This window comes from Populus nigra, chromosome 7 (assembly GCF_951802175.1).
Source record: "Populus nigra chromosome 7, ddPopNigr1.1, whole genome shotgun sequence".
Classification (NCBI taxonomy): Eukaryota; Viridiplantae; Streptophyta; class Magnoliopsida; order Malpighiales; family Salicaceae; genus Populus; species Populus nigra.
Genome location: NC_084858.1, coordinates 11,551,056 through 11,572,725, shown reverse-complemented (window position 1 = coordinate 11,572,725; position 21,670 = coordinate 11,551,056). Strand labels below are relative to the sequence as shown.

The following is a 21,670-nucleotide window of genomic DNA, read 5'->3' as shown; positions in this document are numbered from 1 at the left end:
GTTTTCAAAGCCCAACAAAGGTTCAACAAAAAAGGAATCCAATAAAATTTCAAAGCCCAGCAAGACTCCAATGATTAAAAACCTTGTAAGAACTCAACAAGGCCCTGAGCTAAGTAAGACTTGATTCGGTTTTCAAAACCCAACAAGGGTTCAACAAAAAAGAAATCCAAAAATATTTCAAAGCTCAGCAAGACTCGAATGATCATTGATCATTGGAGTTTTGCTGGGCTTTGAAATTTTATTGGATTCCTTTAACCTTATTAAAAATTTATCAAGGTTTTGACAAAGAAAACATCTAATATGAAAAGAACCCAACAAAATTATGAGCGCAGTATGTTTGTTACGGTTATATCAGTTAATGCATGTTTGGATTGATTGTTTTTTGATAATTAGATGAAATTAATTAAGTCAAGATCAGTGCTAATTTTGTATTCCTTTACTTCTTCTTTTTTATCAAAGGGATATTGTTGGACAAGAACAGGTGAAAGACAAGCTACCAGAATGCAATCAACATATTTGAAAGCAGTGTTAAGGCAAGACGTCGGTTATTTTGATTTGCATCTAACAAGTTTATCTGAGGTCATCACAGGTGTCTCTAATGACAGTTTTGTAATTCAAGACGTTTTAAGTGAAAAGGCTGTGTGAAATCTGCAGCTGTTTCTGAATAATTTTTTTTTCCCACTCAATTTCATTAGTTGAGGATGTTAAATTTGATTCTACAGGTGCCAAACTTTTGAAGAATTGTGCCACATTTGTTGGGTGCTATATTGCGGCGTTTTTAATGCTATGGAGACTGCTGTTGGTAATTCCTGGTGTAATATACTGAGAGATTCTGATGAGATTGTCAAGAAGGATGAAACAAGAGTTTAGCAAGGCAGAAACAAGAGCAGAGCAGGCTATATCTTCAGTGAGGACAATCTATGCCTTTGTTGGTGAAAGCAAAGCTTCGTCTGCTTATTCCGCACCTCTACAACTGCCAGTGAAGCTGGGGTTGAGGCAGGGCTTGGCTAGGGGGTTGATCGTTGGCAACGATGGTGTTGTTTTTGCTGTTTGGTCTTTCATGTCTTACTATGGTAGCAGAATGCGCGCTCATGTAGGATGGTTCTCAAGGAGGGACTGTTTTCAATGTGGAGCCTGTGTTACCGTTGGTGGCCTGTGAGTAGCTTCATCTTTCTATTTCTTTGAGTTAGTGTCTCTTTTGTCATCATAATAAAAGGCAAGAAAATCCTTGGTCCTCTGCATTTGTTTGCTAAAGCTACTGTATTAATTAGATTCCTCATTTGGTTGCTACTTCCTCTATATCACAAATTAAATGTCTCTGCATTTTGATTTGCACAATGTCTTACTACGGAAAGTGGGTTCCAAGCGCCTTATTTTAGATTTTTTTTCCCTTGAAGATTAGGGGAAAGTAGGATCAATAATGACTCAAATGTAAGAAAAAAGGTAGGAAATATCTTTTTTTTTTTTATATTCGTTTAGGGATAGCCAGCAAATGAAGGTAGACGCTTAAATTGGAATAGAGGGAGTTAATTTTGCTCCTACTATTATATTGGTTTTTTGTTATTGTTATTGATTGTTGTTTTAGTCGTTCATAATTAGAGCACTTGGAGCTGGTTTATCCAATATGCAGTACTTCGCAGATGCATGTTCTGCTGGAGAACGTATCATGGAAGTGATGAGACGAGTCCCCAAAGTAGACTTAGATAACATGGAAGGTGAGATTTTGGATAATGTTAGAGTACAAGTTGAATTTAGACAAGTCAAATTTTCGTATCCGTCATGGCCAGAAAGCATCATCTCTGAAGATTTTTGTCTACAAATCCCAGCAGGAAAAAGCGTGGGTCAGGAAAATTGACAGTGATAGCATTATTACAAATATTTTATGACCCACTTGGTGAAGAGATACTTCTTGATGGAATTGTTATTGATAAACTGCAACTCAAGTGGCTAAGGTCACAAATAGTTTTTCGGCAAAGAAAATGCTATGATGGACGAGGTTATTGAAGCTGCCAAAGCTTCTGATGCTCATGATTTCATCTGCCAGTTCCCTCAAAGGGTATTCTACTCAGGTTAGCTTGTTAATTTTGATTAACTACACTTAATTGATGTTGGAAACTAGAAAATAGAAATAGTTTCAGGTTCAAGAATATGTGAGTTGATATAAATCACATCTCTTAACTGTTAATTAACAAGTTAGTGGTTAAAATTAAAAGCTTCAATAAGTAGTGAAGAAACTGGAGTGATGGAAGAGCAAAAATTTTCAGCACCATCATTTCCAAGATTGTTGGCATTGAACTTACCAGGATGGACACAGGCGAGCTTTGGATGTTTAGGGGCAATTTTATTTGGTGGGGTTCAACCTGTATATGCATTTGCTCTGGGGCCAATGATATCCGTGTTCTTTTTTTCAAAAATCACAATGAGATGAAGGAGAAGATAAAAGATCATAATATTAAAAAAATTACTACACTTTCACCGACCTTCTTCTAAACATAAGATTTATCTATATTTTTTATAAAATTAAACTGTTTAATTATTTTACTTCTTGAAACTTATTTAAATTCATAAATAAATTTTTATAACTTACATATCTTGTTAGTAAATTTTTTAGATTCAAGACCTTCAGGTAGTGTTATATACACGTTCGTAAAGATTTCCATTCAGAAATGTAGTTTTGACAATCATGATGTACAACTATAGCAAGCAAAATCCTTATAAAATTTAACAAAACTACGATGAGAAGGTTTCATTAAAGTCAACCCCTTGTCTTTTTTTTTTGTAACATTTGGAAACTAGTCTAGCTTTATATGTTTGTATATTGTCATCAATGTCAGTTTTTCTCTTAAAGACCCACTTACATCCAATCTACTTTATCCTTTTAGGTGAATCAACCAAAGTTAATACTTGGTTAGTGTACATGGAACCCATTTCACATTTCATGGATTTAAGTCATTTATCAGAATCAATATTAGATATTGCTTCCATATAATTGGTAGGTTCATCAAGTATGAACAACTCGTCATCATCATCTTCCACGAGAAGTTAATATCTTAATGGTGTATGATGTATCCTACCAGATCTACGGAGTTCTTGTGTTTATTGAGTTTCAAGTTGAACATCAAATGTTATAGCTTTAGGCTCTTGTTCTATTTGGATGTCTATTTGTGGTTCTTGAACTTCATTAACTTATTTTATGGAGTCTTATCAACAGATTTTGATGGAACTTTATTTAAAAGGTAAGAAACAATTTGCAGGGCATAACCCTAGAAAGAAGGTGAGAGGTTTGCATAGCTCATTATAGAGCGTAACATATGCAATAAGGTATGATTTCTCCTTTCAAAAACTCCATTAAGTTGTGGTGTTTCAGGAGATATCCATTGTAAGAGAATCTCATTGTTTTTTAGATAATCTTGGAATACTTGGCTCAAGTATTCATCACCTTGATCTAATCGAAGTATTTTGATAGTTTTTTGGATTGTTTTTCAACTTCATTTATGAATTCTTTAAACCTTTCAAATGATTCAGACTTGTATTTCATTAAATATACATAATAATATCTAAAATGGTCATTAATCAATATAATGAAATAAGTATATCCACTTATGGCACAAATCATCATTGGTCTACATACATCTGTATAGATTAGACCTAATGATTCTTTGGACCTTTCACTCTTTTCATTAAAGGGTGTTCTGGTCAACTTACCTAATAAACAATCTTCACAAGTTTCATATGATTCATATTTAAAATGATCAAAATATCCTTCCTTGTGTAACTTAACTATTCTTGTTTCATTAATACGATCTAGTCTATAATATCATAAATATAAAGGATATTGATTATCTAATCTATTCTTCTTGCAGTTTGTATTAAACAAGGGGATTTCAAAATCAAGTATATACAAACTATTTATATAATCTTTAAAAGCATAAAAATCACTATTCTTATAAAAAAAAGATCAACATTTGCCCTTAATAATAAATATAAATCCATTCAAAGCTAACTAAGAAATGTATATAATGTTTCTAAAATGTATTGAAACAAAATAACAATTATTAAGTTATAGTATTAACCCACTTGACAAAGTAAAATAATAAGTTTCTACAGCTAATGCAACAAAATTTACTCCATTTCCAACTTTTAAGTCTATTTTGTCTTTATTTAATCTTTTACTTTTCTTTAGCTTATGCATATTAATGTAAATGTGAAAACCACATTCGATATCCAATACCTAAGAACTACTATGTGAAGTAGAAAGATAGTTTTCAATCATAAATATACCTAAAGTAGAAACCTTAATAGGTTTCTTTCCTTTCACAGATGCAAGATATTCATTGCAATTCCTCCTCCAATAGCCATTTTTGCCACAATGATAACAAATACCCTTATTTAAAAGACTAACTTGTGTTTGTGTTGAGGGTTAAGAGAAGGATGGGGTAACTCCACTTCTACCACCTTACCATCTCTCTCACCTTTAGAATCTCTTGTTCCTCTAACAACACCACTATTTCCTATGTTAGCACCACTCTTTCCTCTTACAACACCACTCTTTCCTATATTAGCACCACTCTTTCCTCTTACAACACCACTAGATTCTTTGGCAACACTGGATCCTCTAATTTATTTAGCACTATCTTTTTAGCATGTCATGGAATTGTAATCATATTGCTTACATATATTGCATCTAAGTGTAAAAGCTCTTTTCTATAATACCATGCATGTTGATATTCTCCTTGTTCTTTTCATCTATTTTTTCTTAGTCTACCTATACTCTTTTTAAGATTTGGTGGTGGAACAATCATATTGTATGTTGTTAAGATCTAAATCAACTTCTAGTAATGGATGCATCACCTTATTGTATATCTTCCTAAATGTTTTCATAGTGTAATATGCATTACATAAGTCTTCTGTTTTTAAAATTAATAACATTAACACTAGAAGTGCCGATAACAATCCTATAACCAACAACATTAAAACTAGAAGTATCCATATCAACACTAGAACTACCAACGCAAAATTCATCATCATCATCTAAATTAAGATCTTCTCCAATCAAATAATATCACTTTATTGTTGCTATTAACATTATCATCACCATCATATGCTGCATGCAAAATATTTCGCTTCATGGTTCCTCGAGTGAGATTTACTTAATGCGAGTCTCACACATGGACTTGCTTGTGCATTTCACCTGCAAAATATCTAGAGAGTGTAGAGATAGTTACTCTTAAAGTTCTGTGCTTAGTGCTACTCTTCAATTAAAATAATGATGTCTCATGTAATTTTCATTTTTTGACTTGTTATCTAAATAAATGAGCGAGCATCTATAGATGACTGAACATTTTCTTTGTTGTCAATAACATTTCATTTTTTTGGGATATGATACTGATAAAGGTGAATACTTACTTGGGAAACCTTCAGAGGTTCTTGAACATGGGTGTTATGAGATGAGGCTCCTGTGTCATCAAAAGGTCTACCGGGGTGGCACTGTTATTGTTGACTAAGGGACTATTTTTGTCACTTTTGTATGCAACAAGGATGATGTTCCTGGAGTTCAACCATATCCTCGTTCCATCATGTCTTGGAGTGCTTCTTTGTATAGTCAAGTGTTTCAAAGGATTACTGATTTCCAACTCCATGGGACTAGTACTTCTATCTTTGGATTAGAAGGATTTTTCCTTTGTGTTATATTATGTAGGAGACTAGTAGAGGTGACATATTTAGACAGTTAGATGCGTGATGTTCTTAATCACGTCTGAAAAAATCATGTCAATTTCTCTCTTCTGTTGTTGTTTGAAGAGAAATTTGTTTCTAGTTTTGCTCTTATAAGCGAGAAGATATAACTATATGATCTATCTTACATGTAAACAATATATGCTTTCAGATCGCAAATTTCATGGAAAGAACAATCTATAACCAAAAAACGCTGGATACACCGTCCTTATAGGATTACGAGGTCAGTAGAATGGCTTATTTGAAGCCACTTGCACGGGCTTCTGAATATAGATTGGTATTTTATTTCCTTCTTTACTGTCTTTCTTTCTTGAGCTATCTGTGCTGCCACTAAAAAAATTTAATTGGTTGCTTCTAGGTGAATCAAGTAATGTCTTGCTCTAATTTTGAGGGGTGTAATTAAACTGGTCAGGTTCTAAATTTATTCTCCAGAGGTCACCAGTTCGAGTCTCACAAACCTCAAGGTTATTGGAGGCTTACATAGTCATTAACTTCAGGACCTTTGGGATTAGTTGAGGTATGTACAAGCTGACCCAGGCATCCACTAGGCACCCATATTAATAATAATAAAAAAAATGTAATGTCATGCTCTCACTGTAGATCCTATGACAATAAAACAAACAAACAAACAAAAAATTTCTGGGGATGCTATTATTATAAAATAAATGCACCATAGTTGTGGCAATAAAGATAAAAGGACATATGTTTTTCTTTTCATATGCTTTCTGAGTTATACCTATTGTTCAAGAAAGGGGTCGATAAAAAAAAATTAGGTTAGAGCATAATCATATTTATTGTACAGTGACCTTCTTATTTGGAGAAGTTTTTTTTCCTAATAATGCAAGGATATTCAACAACTAATTTTAGAATTTTTCTAATTCTACAAGGATCTTTAATGGGTAGCAAACATAGTTTTCAAGTGTAGCCATAATTTCTTTAATGTTCAAAAATTCTTTTTCTTACAAGAATTCTTAGGTTGATTTTTCTTATTGCATAATTTTATGCTAATAAACATAATTCTTTATTCAACTGTTGGAGATTGAAATTTTACCATATATTTCTAGAGTTCCTTATTTATATTGAGTTAAAATTTTAGATCAATTTGACATCAAAAGGACCTTACGATAACATTCATAAGCTACTGTACAAGATTTATATTAGTTTACTAGTTGATTTAGGTTTTCTTTTCCTATTTTATTATTTTTTCAAAATTATTTAGGATGTTTTAACCTATTATAAATATGGTTATTTAGCTGTATTTAGGTCTTAGCTTTGGATTAATGATGATTTTAATAAAAAAAGATTTTTCCTTTGTTTTGGATGTTGCAAACAACCTTTCTTTGCAAGGAAAAAGGTCGTACACTAACTTAACAAAGATTAACTAGTTTCGTGGCATCACTCGTATACTTCGGGTTCTTAGGTATAAATTTATTTCTAGGTCCAAGCTCTTTTTCGAATACTTTTGGTTTTTAGGTATAAGGTTACCTTTAGGTCAATGTTTTTAACCTAATATTCTACTTTCTTGGGATAGTTTTCAATTTCATTGTGGATTGTGTGATCACGAGGTTCCATGGTCATGTAAGCCACATGTAAGAAAGACAAATCCTGAAAAGCCAGAAAATCAGGTTTGATAGAAGTGTGACACGAAGATTACTAAACTAAAGCACCAACAATATTGGAATATGAACCCCCACCTAATGATTAGTGAATCGCGAATAAAAAGTATAAGGAAGAACACCACAAAGTTAATTATACTTTAATAAGTTGGATTGTTCTTTATTTAACCAAATAGAAATGTATTCCATCATACAAGACACATGTTTATTCAAAACATCATGGCTCCAAAGTTAAAACTTGAGTACAAGCTAAATAACCTTAGTTAAAATAGGTAAACAAAATCCTAAACGGAAAAATAATAAAACAGTTCTAAATGAAATAGAAAAAAAAAGAATCTTAAATCAACTAGTAAACTAATATAAATCTCATATTGTAGCTTATGGACCTTATTGTAAGGCCTTCCCAATGTCGAATTGAATATAAATTTTAACCTGAAATAAATCAAGACCTCTAAAAAAGTATGATAAAATTTCAATATGATCCAACAGTTGAATAAAAAATCATGCTTATTAGCATTAAACTACGTAATAGGAAAATCAGCTCAAGAATCCTTGTAAGAAAAAAAATTAGAAGATTAATGGAATTGTTACCACACTTATAACCTATATCACGATACCTTGTATAACTCTGATCAACCTGGAATTTTAACTCAATGTAGATCAAGATGTCTGGGAACTCTTGGTAAATGTTCAGCCTAATCCATTTGTCAGATTGAGAGCTATGCTTAATAGCATAAAACTGGATCGCATGTATAATTACACTAGAATTTTAATTTCTTTGTTCAACATTTTCTTGGATCATATCATTCCCTCTCTCTTCAAGGTGATTTACCCTCAAATCATCGATAGATACAATGGATGTTTAATAAGTCTCTTGTTTAATCCTTCAAACCTCTTTTCTTGCCAACACTTACCTTTAACAACTTTATATAAATAGTCCTTCTCTTTTGCCTTTCATCATCTCGGTATTGTTGATCCTCTCTCTCTCTTGCTTGCCATTCATAGAATAGTTCTTTTAACTAATCAAATTCTTTCCTTAAAACCCCAAACATATATGATAAGTTTTTGTGTTCTCGAACGAGAACCCTTCTTAGTTCTCTCTCCCTTAGTGAATAGATGACACAAATAGAAAACGAGACAAAACACAACCAAGTTATGATATAAAAACACTATGGAATAGGAATTCTAACCTAAAATTTCAAATCTAAAACTATAGGTACCTAACTGATTTTAATGAGATCAAACATAAAAACTTCAATCTACCTTGATACCTAAAAAAATTAGCTCCTATAAACCTGAATTTGTGATCTCTTTTATTATTATTTTTTTACTCTTAATAGATATTCTAGGTAGAATTAAAATGTTTATTTTTTTTATCAAAGGACCATTAACACAAAACTAGACAATAACTAAAGAAGAGAAAAAAATACCTAAAACAAGATACAAAGAAAAAAAAGATATAGGCAAAAATAAATTTGCATAACAAAAAAATAGATATAACTTGATAAATAAAGCTAAACTTTGATACCAACTAATGTGAACCTTGTAATCACATAGTCACATAATTCACATGCAAGAAGAACAAATCTCGGAAAGCTAAAAAATCAAGTTTAATAGGAGTGTGACACAAAGATTACTTGAATTAAAGCACTAATATTATTGGAATATGAACACCCACCCAACGATTAGAGAATTTAAATGAGAAGTATAAAGAAGAACACCACAAAGTCGATTATATTTTGATAAGTTTGATTGTTCTTTGTTTAACTAAAGAAAAATATTTTGCATCATGCAAAACACAAGTTTATTCAAAATATCATGGATCCAAAGCTAAAATATAAATACAAGATAAATAAACCTATTTATAATAGTTTAAAACATCCTAAAAATTCTGGAAAAAAATCATAAATCAACTAGGAACTAATATAAATCTTGTATAGTAGCTTATGGACCTTATTGCAAGGTCCTTCCAATGTTGGATGGATCTAAAATTTTAACCTAGTATATAACAAGACCTCTAGAAATGTATGGTAGAGTTTCAATTTGATCCAATGATTGAATAAAACATTATGTTTGTTAGAACAAAACTGTGCAATAGAAAAAATTAGCACAATGATCCTTGTAAGAAAATGATTTAGAACATTAAAGAAATCATTGTCACACTTGGAAATTATGTTGTTGCCTGTTAAAAATTCTTTTAGAATAAGGAAGAGTCTTGGAATTATATGTTAAATATCCTTGCATTATTAGGAAAAGAATCATCTCCAAATAGGAAGTTCACAAGTCAAAACGCAACAAATATATATATGGAAATTCCTGGTAAAATTTCTACTTGATCAATTAATTGGATTAAGAGTTCTACTTGATAGCATAAAACTAGAGAATAAATACAATTACGTTGGAATCTGAATTTCTTTCTTCAACCTTTTCTTTGATCATATCACCTATTGGAACTTTGGAAGTATGGAGTACATAAAAATTACTTTTGGTATTATAATTACTTAATGAGTAGTCAATGAAGTCTTTATTGCCACTTTTCCTTTATTATGCAGGCAAGAGACAACAATGAATTTATTTGTCGAATGAAGGATTATTTGCTAAGATCATTTTTCATTGAGAAAACCACAAAGGCTTTTGAAACCTATTTTCCAATGCAACCAATGAGTTTGGATACAAATGGTATAGCTCATAAAGGAGGATTTGTTCACAACACTAGAGTTCTTGCAAAGTAGGAACTCCTGAATGGTTGGCTTTTGTGTTTTCTGCAACTTAAAGTGATGATGATGGTGATGGTTCACTCACTGTGGCTTAAGTTGTTGGTGATTCCATGAAGTTTGAGAAACCTGAAAAGTGATGGTTAATTGTATCAAGCATGATTCCTTAAATCAAGCTGAAGATTTCATAAGCAGCAAATCTGTCAATAATCAAGCATATAATAGCTAGGATATAACAAAGAAAGTTGACTCTATTTTTAAGTTTGTAACTGTTAGAAAATATATCTTTAATTTTTTCCTTTTTTCTTAGAATAGATTTTACAAGTTATGTATATATATAAAATATTGATTTATATATCAAATAGGTCTACAATACAATTGTTCTCTTGAAAGTAAACAATCTATACATAAGCCACTCTTATCACTTTCATCATGGTATTATAGCTCCACTCTACCAAGAACTTGGTCCCCAACTTAGAAAACTTCCCTTCACCCATCACAAACCCGCAATCCACAACAGATGTTCCATTAATTGCATTAAATATTGCAACATAAATTAATGAAAAACTCACCCCCTCAACCTTTCCTCGGTGGCGTGCATGGTTTGAAGCCCTACTAATTGGCTACAATCTCATTGACTATGTTACAGGTGAGAAACCATGTCCCTCCCTACATGACTTCTCTGTTTCTTCCCTTCAAAAATCCCACTGGGTCAAACAAGACAAGTTGATCCTCATTACTATCTTATCCTTCACTATACCTACCACAACCCCATTTATCTTTGCTACAACAACATCTCAGGTCACATTGTGCAAATTAAACACCATGTATGTAAGCAAGTCTTATGGTTGTGCCATGCAACTAAAGGAGGAACTTACCTTGATTAAGAAAGAACATTGGTCAATTCAAGAATATATGCATATTGTTAAGGCCCTTGTAGATGAGATTGCACTTATTAATCATCCCATTTCAAAGGATGACCTTACTATTTATATCTTAAATAGTTTGGGACCAGATTTTAGAGAAATTAATGCACCTATCTGGGCAAGGGAACGCTCGATGTCCTTTGAAGAGCTTTATGATTTACTTATGAGTTATGAATGCTACTTGCATCGTCTTAAGGCCACCACACAGCAGCTCATCGCTATAACTAATTTCTCAAATTACAGGTTGGTTTCCCACTCTTCCAATAGGGGCAATGTCTCTAGAGGCTTTAACAAGCTAATCAAAGGAGGCCATTTTAAATACGATGGTCATCTTGCCTCAACTTGTAACAATGGAAACCCATGTGACAACAAGAAGCCCAATAAATTTAATAGCTAGCGCAGGTATCAACCCAAATGTCAAATATGTGATCAATTAGGTCACATTTCTAAGTATTGTTCGCGATTGAACTCTTGTAAAGCAACAACTAATTGTGCTTCCACCTTACAAGCCAAAGACACTATATTGCTTATTGACTCGACTACTTCTCACAATATCACTAGTGACCTTGCAAATTTATCAGTTCATTCAGAATATGATGGAACCGATGAAGTTGTCATTCGTGACAAATCAGGTTTGCGTGTCTCATATATTGATTCATTGGTATTTCATTCACCTACTCACACTTTTCATTTAAATGATACACTTTGTGTTTTGAGTATATACAAAAATCTTACTTTTGTTCTTCATTTCACTTCCCAAAATAACATTTTTATTGAATTTCATCCCTTTTTTCTTTCTTGTTAAGGATCCGATCATGGGGGTGGTACTACTCAAAGGAGCATATGAAAATGGTGTTTACACACTTCCGAACTCACTGGTATCCTCTCCAAAAATGGTTGCAAATGTGCATAGACATCACTAGATGGGTGGCATAAACGTTTAGGCCATTTATCTCAAAAACTTGTTGAGCAAATTGTTTAGTTTTTTTCACTTCCAATAAAAACCAAAGACCAAGTAACTTCTCTTTGTACCTCTTGTTCAATCAATAAAGCTCATAAGCAACCATTTCATCAAACTAGTCTTCAAAGTCATGCATTACTTGATCTTATTTACACTGATGTTTGGGGTCCCTTAAACATGGTTGGCCTTGATGGCTTACGATTTTATTTTATTTTGGTTAATCATTTTACCAAATACATATGGTTTTATCCCATGACAAATAAATCTTATATAAGCACATATTTCCTCAATTTAAACATCTTGTTAAAAACAAATTTCAAACCAAAATCAAAAGTCTTTACTCGAACAATAGTGGTGAATTCATTGCACTTAAACAATATTTTTCTATATGGGATTACCCATTACACCATACCCCTCATACACCTCATCAAAATGGTGTCTCTAAGCGTCGCCATTGTCACTTAGTGGAAACTAGCCTCACACTTTTACATAATGTCTCCCTTCCATTATCTTATTGGCCCCATGCCTTCTCCACAACCACATATCTTATTAACTAGCAACCAACTCCTCTACTACAAAACAAAACTCCATTTGAAATCTTGTTTCATTAAATCCCAAATTATCTCAAATTAAAAAAATTTAATTGCCTTTATTTCACTCTCACCAAACCATACAACACAAATAAGCTTCAACCAAAAGTCATTTTGTGTCTCTTTATTGGCTATTCTCAAACTCAGAATGCTTACAAATGCTTAAATTTATCTACAAACAGACTCTATCTCTCTCACCATGTTATATTAGATGAAAATCAAACCCCATTTCAAATTATTTCCATCAGACACACATCATCTCCTTCATCATCCAGGATGGATGCGCCACCCATCGGTGTACCCACTCCGCTAAAACCATCACCAGTGACCTCAGATCGTGCCACCACTTCTACATTACCTTCAGGTACCACCTTTGATCTTCCCTCTTTTGTTTTAGACTAATTGTAATTAAATTCTCCATGTTTTACTCCCAATGTATAACATCACAATGAGGATTTCTTTCCCTCGTAAATTTTAACCTTCACGGCCAATTCTCTAACACAGACACACACGGACATTCCTATCTCTTCTCAAATCTCACCTCCTGTGTCTATTGTTCCAAATGAATCCCAGCGACAAAGAACTCACTCTATGATCACTAGGTCCATAAATCAAATTTACAAACCAAAGCAATTCCATGTTGTTACCAAACATCATATTCCCCATGCTATTGAACCTAGTTGTGTGAGTCAAGCACTCTATGATCCTCATTGGAAACAAGCTATGTTTGAAAAGCTTACAGCTCTAATGAGACACAACATATGGATATTAGTACCTCTACCCAAAAACTGTAATCCCATAGGTTATAAATGGGTGTTTCGGGTTAAGTGAAAAGTTGATGGGTCAATTGATTGCTTTAAAGCAAGGCTTGTTACAAAAGGCTTCAATCAACGCCCTGGTTTGGATTACAAGGAAACATTTAGTCTGGTTGTGAAACCAGCTGCTATTAGAACTGTTTTAACACTCATTGTTTCACAAGGCTAGTTATTGTGACAACTTGATGTTTCACAATACATTCTTGCATGGTTTATTAATTGAGGATGTATATATGGTTCAACCTCTAGGTTTTAAAGATGATACAACACCTCATCATGTTTTTAGGCTCAATAAATCTATTTATGGCCTCAAGCAAGCCCCACGAGCATAGTGCTCCGCTCTAAAAAGATGTCGTTCTAAAATTTGGCTTTCTAAACTCCAAAGTTGATTCTTCATTGTTCATCTATAAAACTAAATATGTCATTTGCTACTTCTTGGTGTTGTAGATGATTTGGTTATTACAGGAAATGATCCCGCTTTGGTCTCATAAATCATTACCCAACTTGATACTCAGTTCTCTTTAAAATACATGGGTCAGCTATATTTTTTCTTGGGTATGGAGGTTATTCCCACTATAACAGGTCTCTTCTTGTCTCAACACAAATATATTCGAGACTTATTAATAAAGATCAACATGCATGACGTAAAAGATGCTACCACTCCACTATCCACAAGCACTACGCTCAAGCTACTTGATGGCACATCCTCGATTGATAGCACATAATTCAAAACTATCATTGGTGTTTTACAATACTTGTCCCTCACACACCTAAACATTTATTTTGTTGTAAACAAGTTATCCCAGTTCATGTATAAGCCAACAATAACTCATTGGATAGCTGCAAAACGATTGCTTCGATACTTGAAGCATACCATTTTTCATGGGATTCACATTCGAAGAAGCTCACCCTCCATACTTACCACATACTTTGATGTTAATTGGGTAGGTAATTTGATAATAAAAAATCTACTTCGACATACATATGTTTTCTTGGTTCTAATCCTATTTCTTAAAGTTTAAAAAAACAATGGGTTATCACACGATCTTCAACTGAAGCTGAGTATAGAGCACTTGCAAACGCTGCTTTTAAGACACTATGGCTCCTAGCACTCTTTGTTGAACTTGGCTTCTCCATTTCAGCTTCTCTAAAGCTTTTATGTGACAATTTAGGAGCAACACATATGACCTTCAATCCAATCCAACATTCAAGGATGAAACATATTCAGGTTGACTTATATTTTATTCGTGACATTGTGCAAAAGGGTACACTCCATGTTCATCATGTCAACACACAAGATCAGCTTGCTGACCTTTTGACAAAACCCCTATCACATCAACGCACATAACTACTTTGAAATAAGATTGGAGTCATCGATGGTACCTCCATCTTGAGGGGGCGTATCAAGGATGAATCCTTAAATCAAGCTGAAGATTTCATAAGCAGCAAATCTATCAATAATCAAGCATGTAATGGCTAGGATATAACAAGGAAAGTTGACTATGTTTTTAAGTCTGTAACCGTTCGAAAATATATCCTTAATTTTTGCCCTTTTTTCTAGAATAGATTTTACAAGTTATATGTGTGTGTGTGTGTGTGTGTGTGTGTGTGTGTGTGTGTAATATTGATTTGTATATCAAATAGGTTTGCAATATAATTGTTCTCTTGAAAGTAAACAGTGCATAAGCCACTCTTATCACTTTCATCAAATTGATTGTTGCATGGCATAGAAAACAGTGTATGTATTACTCACTCTTAACATATTATAGTGCTTGTTGTGACTAAGGATATCACCAAATCACCCATAATAGCTTAACAAAATAATAATTATTTATCAAAGGAAAAGAATTTTATAATACTGCTTGGGTCTTTGGCAAATGTATTTTCTGTCCATTTGTTATTTATTATTACTGATTGTTGCTCTCAAAATCTAAAAAATGAATGAAAAGCTAAAACATCGATAGAATAACATAGGTTGTGTTGTCTTTCTTTCTAGGAACTTAAAACAAGTCAAGGACTACATGAACATGAAAAACTTGACCGAAGGTGCTAGATGTAATGTAAAGAATCTAATGATAGCAGAAAATCCAACATCTACTATAAAACAATTAAAATATAAAAACATAAAGAAAATAAATAAATAAATAAATCCAAATTAAAATATAGTCTAAAAAAACATAGAATTTTTTTTTAAAAATGTCATATAAACAATATTTGTGCTCAAAACATGATTTTGAAAAATTTGATACATGTAAACAAAAAACTGTTTCACAAGTACAAATCAAAATCTAGAGTAAAAGGTTGATTTAGTCTTAAATCAATTATGTATTATAGATAGGAAAAGTGATAAGTCAGTAGGTTGTGAGAAATCTAACAAGACTGAAAGTTCTACTATAACAAAAATGAAAAATTAATGGGTAATTAAGAAAAAGAATGTTTAGTACTACACATTGCACTAAAAACTATGAATAACAATTTGTGGTATTGAGATAATGGTTGTTCTAAACATAAGTCTGGAGATAAATATCAATTTAAGAAATTTGAATAGTCCGAAGAAAAAAAACCTTCCTCATGGATAAAGTATAATCATCATATGGAGAACATCATTGGAAAATTAGATGAGGTATGAGGTTGAGAAAAAAATTTAATCAAGTCTCATATGCGTGTTGTTTGTCACAAGTTAAACCTAAAAAGGTTAACCAAACCCTACAAGATGAAAACTAGATCAATGGCATGCATGAAGAACTGAATTAGTTCATTAAAAATGATGTATGGAAGCTGGTTCCACATTGTGACATTCACAACATAATTGGAACCAAGTGGATCTTTAAGAACAAATCAAATAAGCATGGAATATTTATCATACACAAAGCAAGACTAGTGGTACAAGGATACTCACAAGTCGAAGGAATTGATTTTGATGAAACATTTGCACTAGTAGGTTGTGTGGAGTCTGTTCGCATACTGCTTGTATTTTCTTGTCACTAGAACTTCAAACTATACCAAATGGATGTAAAGAGTGCTTTCTTGAATGGGATTTTACAAGAAGAGGTATATGTAGAACAACCTGAGGGTTTCACTAATCATGTGTTTCTTGATCATGTGTACAGGTTGAAGAAAACCTTTTATGGTTTAACATAAGCATCACGAGCCTGGTATGAATGATTAACAAAATACCTATTAGATAACTATTTTCAAAGAGATCATACTAACAAGACACTAGTTATATGAAAAAACAGGTAAATAAACACTCATTGTTCATAGTTATGTTGATGACATTGTGTTTGGAGCTACTCATAATTCACTTTCTCATGAGTTTGCTAACGAGATGAAACCTAAATTTGAGATAAATATGATTGGTAAGCTAAACTTCTTTCTTGGCATACAAGTTAAGCAATATGATAATGAAATTTTTATTTCTCAATCAAAGTATGCACCGAGATATAGTTAAGAAGTTTGGTATGGAAGGTAAGATTCATGCTCAAACCCCCATGAGCACTTATGTCAAGATCAATTCAGACTAGGGGTGTTCAAAAAAACCGACCAACCGATTAAACCGAAAAAACCGAGAAAAAATTAACAAAAAAAACTGAACCGATAAAAAAAACCAAATAAACCGATTAAAAAATAAAAAAATAAAAAAAACTGACTAGTCCGGTTCGGTTCCGGTTTAAAAAAGCTTAAACCGATTGAACCGGACCAAACCGAACCAGTTTAATTAAATCTAAAAAAAAGTATAAAAAGAAAATCATAACCTTAAAACTAAATACCCTAACCCTCACAGCCGCTCCACTCCCTTTCCCCTTTCCCCCTTCCCCCTCTCCCTTTCCCCCTTTCTTTTCCTGTAACCCTTCTAGCCGCCCCCCTTCCTTTTCTGATAACCCTTACAACTGCCCCCCTCCCTTTCCCCCTTCCTTTTCCCTTAATCTTTCCAACCGCCCCCTCCCTTTTCCCCTAACCCTTCATGATCTCAATCTTTAGGGCTTCAAGGGAACATGAATCGTCTCGAAAGGTCAAATCTGAACTTCTGGTTTAGGTAGACGGTGTAAACAATAGTCCCACTTGTGAAGATGGCCATCAGAAAATAGTGATGGTTTTAGCAGCTACAAACTTTTCTTGGGACATAGATGAGGCACTAAGATTGTTTCATTGTCTTCTTGTAAATATTTTTGAGATTTTTTTGCTTTTTGGAAATCTTAGATTCATCCTAAATGGCAATCTATCCAAGATGTAGTACAACATCTCGTTTCTCAATTGGCACAAAACCTAGATTAAGGTATACAACGGCAGCAACAAAAATGCTTCAGTTTTTCTGGTTTTGGATGTTAAAAACCGACCCGAACCAAACAAAACTGGTTCGGTTTAAACTAGTTCTTGGTTCGGTTCGGGTTATATTAACAAGAACTATTATTTTTCGGTTTGGTTGAATTTTTGGGTTAAAACTAGACCGTGAACACCCCCTAATCCAGACCCCACAAGTAAGTGTGTTGATTCCACACTTTATAGAAGCATGATATGAAGTTTGCTCTACATAACTGCAACCAGACCTGATATTAGTTTTAGTGTTGGTGTTTGTGCTAGATTTCAATCTAATCCAAAAGAATCACATCTTACTGGTCAATAGAATCTTGAAATGCTTAAGTGCCACATCTGATTATGGTATTTGGTATTTAAAAGACTCGAATTTGAGTTTGGTTGGTTACTCAAATACTGACTAGGTTGGTAACAATGATGATAACAAAAACACAACAAAAGGTTGTTTTTATGTTGGTGAAAATTTTGCAGCATTGATGAGTAAGAAATATAATTTATTTTTTTTTATCAATTGTTAAAGCCGAATAAATTGATGGTGGAAGTTGTTGCATACAATTTCTTTGGATAAAAAAGATTTTACAAGATTATAGTTTTACTTTAAGATAATATAGTTTTACTTTAAGATGATATGACTGTTTATTATGATAATTCTAGTGTTATATTGACAAAATCAAAGCTTGTGGTATTATAAACAAGTTTTCAACAAGATGATTGAAGGTAAAAAAAGACAAAATATCTTTACAAGCCAAACAAAAACAATTATTTTTTTAACACAACAGAACAACAAATTCAATTTTCCAATTCTAGCATGTCTTCTCATGTGCCAGCTTCCTTACAAAGGCTTTAACAAGAATCTCATTAATTGTGTGAACAAACAATTGAGACAATATCTTATCCTTCACTTCTACTTTTGTTTCTGTAATTTGTTTAATAACGTGATATAAAAACAAGATCATATGACAAATGTACCCTGATTTTTTTTCTTTTATTATTATTATTATACCCTAAGTCCCTAATAGTTATTAAAACTTGTAAAAAACCACATATTTAATCTTGGATTTTCGAGAGTGTATTATGCATGCTCGGAAATTGTCTTGGCCTATTAAATAATTGTAAAAGAAAATTTTGGTAGAGAGATGCATAATATCAAATCGAGATATTTTATAAGAAAAATATAATAAATCTTGCAATAAATAGAAAATAAATAAAAAAATCTTGCACCCACATGGTAGGGGAAACAGTGTGGGGCCGGCAACGTGTGAAGGTGGAGCTCCTCCAGCTTAAGCCGTGGAGTGCTTTGTTTGCATAACATTTTTCCCGTGTCAATCTCCAAAACTGAAAAACCTGCCGACAAAACCCAATAGTATCTTAAAATGCAAAATTACATTTTATTATAGGTTCTTTTACCATCAAGCAGTACTTAAGCGATATCTATGCCCTTTAAAAAAAAAAAAACAAACAATTTCTAGAATTGGGAGAAATTTCATTAGAGTACTCTGCAATGCTTGAAGCATCTATTATGACGTACCAAATGACATCAAATGTTTGATAGCAAATGTTAGAGTGTTTGATAATGCTGTATTGCTTGTTTTTTAAAATATTTTTTTGTTTAGAAATATATTAAAATAATATTTTTAAAAAATTTATTTTTAGCATCAACATATCAAAACAATCTAAAAATATTTAAAAAAATTTAAAAATAAATAAAAAATTTATACTCATATTAATATTATTGAGAGGGTTAGGATTCCTTCAGCGCTATCATACTCATATGTTAACAGACACATGTGCATCATAAGTTTGGTCATGTATCGGCTAATTCCATTAATGACCAGATAGATAACACTTAGTTTTTTTTTCTTTTTTTATGAATTAATAAAAAAAATACACGGTGCATTTAGCCTAGATTATCTCACAAAGTTGCATTGTTAAGAAAATCTGGTTCTTGAAGTGAACGTGATATATTATAATTTACAACATTTTTTTAATTATTCTAGGAATTAATTATTATTCAAAACGCACATTCCACCACCAAATATATAATTAATTATAATCAGCTTATTAATCTCTTTCATTATATATGAAGCTTAATCCATTCTTGGAAAATCATCGACATTAAAAGGAAGGAAGGAAGAAGAAAAGGTTGAGATCTCACTTTCATTAGAATTAACTGTATCAAAAGGTACGTGCATTTATTTTGCAGATCAAATACAAACAAGGGCACAGTGAACTAAGAGCTTCCAGCAGTGACCTTCTTTTCTTCTTCTTTTTTACCACAAGCCTTTTAAAATTAACTTGTATTTGTAATTTGAAATGCCCTAGCAGTAATCAAACAGCTGCCTTTGGACGTATATATGCATGCACACACTCCTGCAGTAAAAATGAAGCCTTGGCTCCTGAGATAGGAAAGTGGGAATTAGGGCTAATTCATAAGAGACATTGACCCAAGGTTGACCATATATTTTCTGTCTTGCAACAAACACAGAGAGCACTACATCTTCAGTAATGCTGCCACCGGCGTGTTGCTTGAGAATAATACTGCATATTATATATGTCTTTTTCCAAGACAGACAATCGTTGCTAGTACCTAAACTGCCCTCCACTATACGTCTGCCCAAAGGACCAACCAGCAGGGGCGACATTGTAAGAAACCACACTGCGGCCATCGCTAGTCGTCACTACAAAAGAGAGACTCTGTCCATTAAGGTAAGAGTTACTCTGCCAGTTTTGGCCCCAGTTTCTCGACATTGATTGCCACCCCGTTCTCGAACCTTTGATGGCCACTGAATGCACATCGCCAGCACCGCCAACATTGGTAATCAGGACTAAATTGAAGTATGAGTGGCCATTGATGGTGAACCGAATGCCTCCGCTCCTCCTGCATCTTACCCTATAACAATCCGTAACCTCATTAATCTGTTAGGTTAAGAAGTTCTGAGCGGAATTAATAAAGCATGAAAAAGTGTTGATTAATTAACCTACCTTCTGTAGATTACTGGGACAATTCCGGCTCTATATTGGGCAATGTGTTGGAAGACAGGTTGAGAGAGATCAAAATGATGGTTGGGAGGATCACACCAGCCGCCGGGAGGGCAGAAGTTAGTAGCGGTGACCACAATTACGCCAGGCAGGCACCACTGTGGATCATTTACACATCTGATCTCAAAGCAAGCCCCACAGCTCAAACCATTGTCGAACAACGCAGTGCTCAGTGCTGCTGTGTTAGTTCCATAACCCTGGCTGTACAGATTTCCATAGCCACAAGCCCCACCTTAAAACACAACCAAGCTATGGTTAGCCAGGACAATATTGTCAGAAGATTATACATCATAGAGCTTGCATGTACATGATTTTCCTATATATATATAAAAAAAAAAGAATACATGTCTCGCATACCCATTGTCCCTGAAGCATCGCCACCTCCATAGAAAGTGGCATGAGCGTTAATCCAACCTCCATAATATCCATGAACAGAAGAGACAGAGGAGAGAAACCCCACTAAAAGAAACCCGAGAAGAGCCATTTTCCTGCACAAAATTAGATGAACCCCCCTTAGGAACATTGTAGCTACCTATAAATTAATACAAGTTGTAAAGCTATTAATTATTTCGAGTAACTAAGGAAAACAAAAGGAATTCAATGGTTAACAGATAATGTTACTAGAAAATGTGATGAACCTTGGAAGAATTTTCTTGAAGGGAAATGAAGAGGGGAGGGGAGGATTGAAGAGAATAAATAGAAGCCAGCCAATATCACATTAATGGAAAAACCTCACCATCTTTCCGCTGTTGGGACCGTACAGTTATTTTAGTAAAAGAGACGTTTGTTTTTGCATAAAACTTTCATGATTTTTTAAAAAATAATTTTACTTAAAATTAATATTTTTATATTTTTAATTATGTTGATGTATTGATGTCAAAAATAATTTTTAAAAAATTAAAAAATATATTATTTTCATGTATTTTCAAGCAAAAAATATTTTAAAAAGCAACCATTATTAT

At 33.1% G+C, this 21,670-nt stretch overlaps 1 protein-coding gene and 1 pseudogene across 2 annotated transcripts; one reads left to right on the top strand and one right to left on the bottom strand.

Annotated features, from left to right (window-relative positions):
- Positions 1–322: 322 nt before the first annotated feature.
- Positions 323–2,074, top strand: LOC133700050 (ABC transporter B family member 15-like; annotated as a pseudogene).
- A 17,738-nt stretch (positions 2,075–19,812) lies between these two features.
- Positions 19,813–21,444, bottom strand: LOC133699127 (expansin-A10-like). 2 transcript variants are annotated; one of them, XM_062122274.1, is made up of 4 exons: positions 21,347–21,444; positions 21,066–21,196; positions 20,652–20,940; positions 19,813–20,559 (listed from the first exon to the last, which is right to left on the bottom strand). In XM_062122274.1, exons 2-4 carry the CDS (start codon positions 21,190–21,192, stop codon positions 20,250–20,252), a joined length of 726 nt encoding a protein of 241 aa, XP_061978258.1. In that variant the 5' UTR covers positions 21,193–21,196; positions 21,347–21,444; the 3' UTR covers positions 19,813–20,249. The 2 variants fall into 2 exon arrangements, with proteins under 2 accessions (XP_061978258.1, XP_061978259.1); XM_062122275.1 differs by having other exon boundaries at positions 21,330–21,350.
- Between the last annotated feature and the right edge of the window lie 226 nt (positions 21,445–21,670).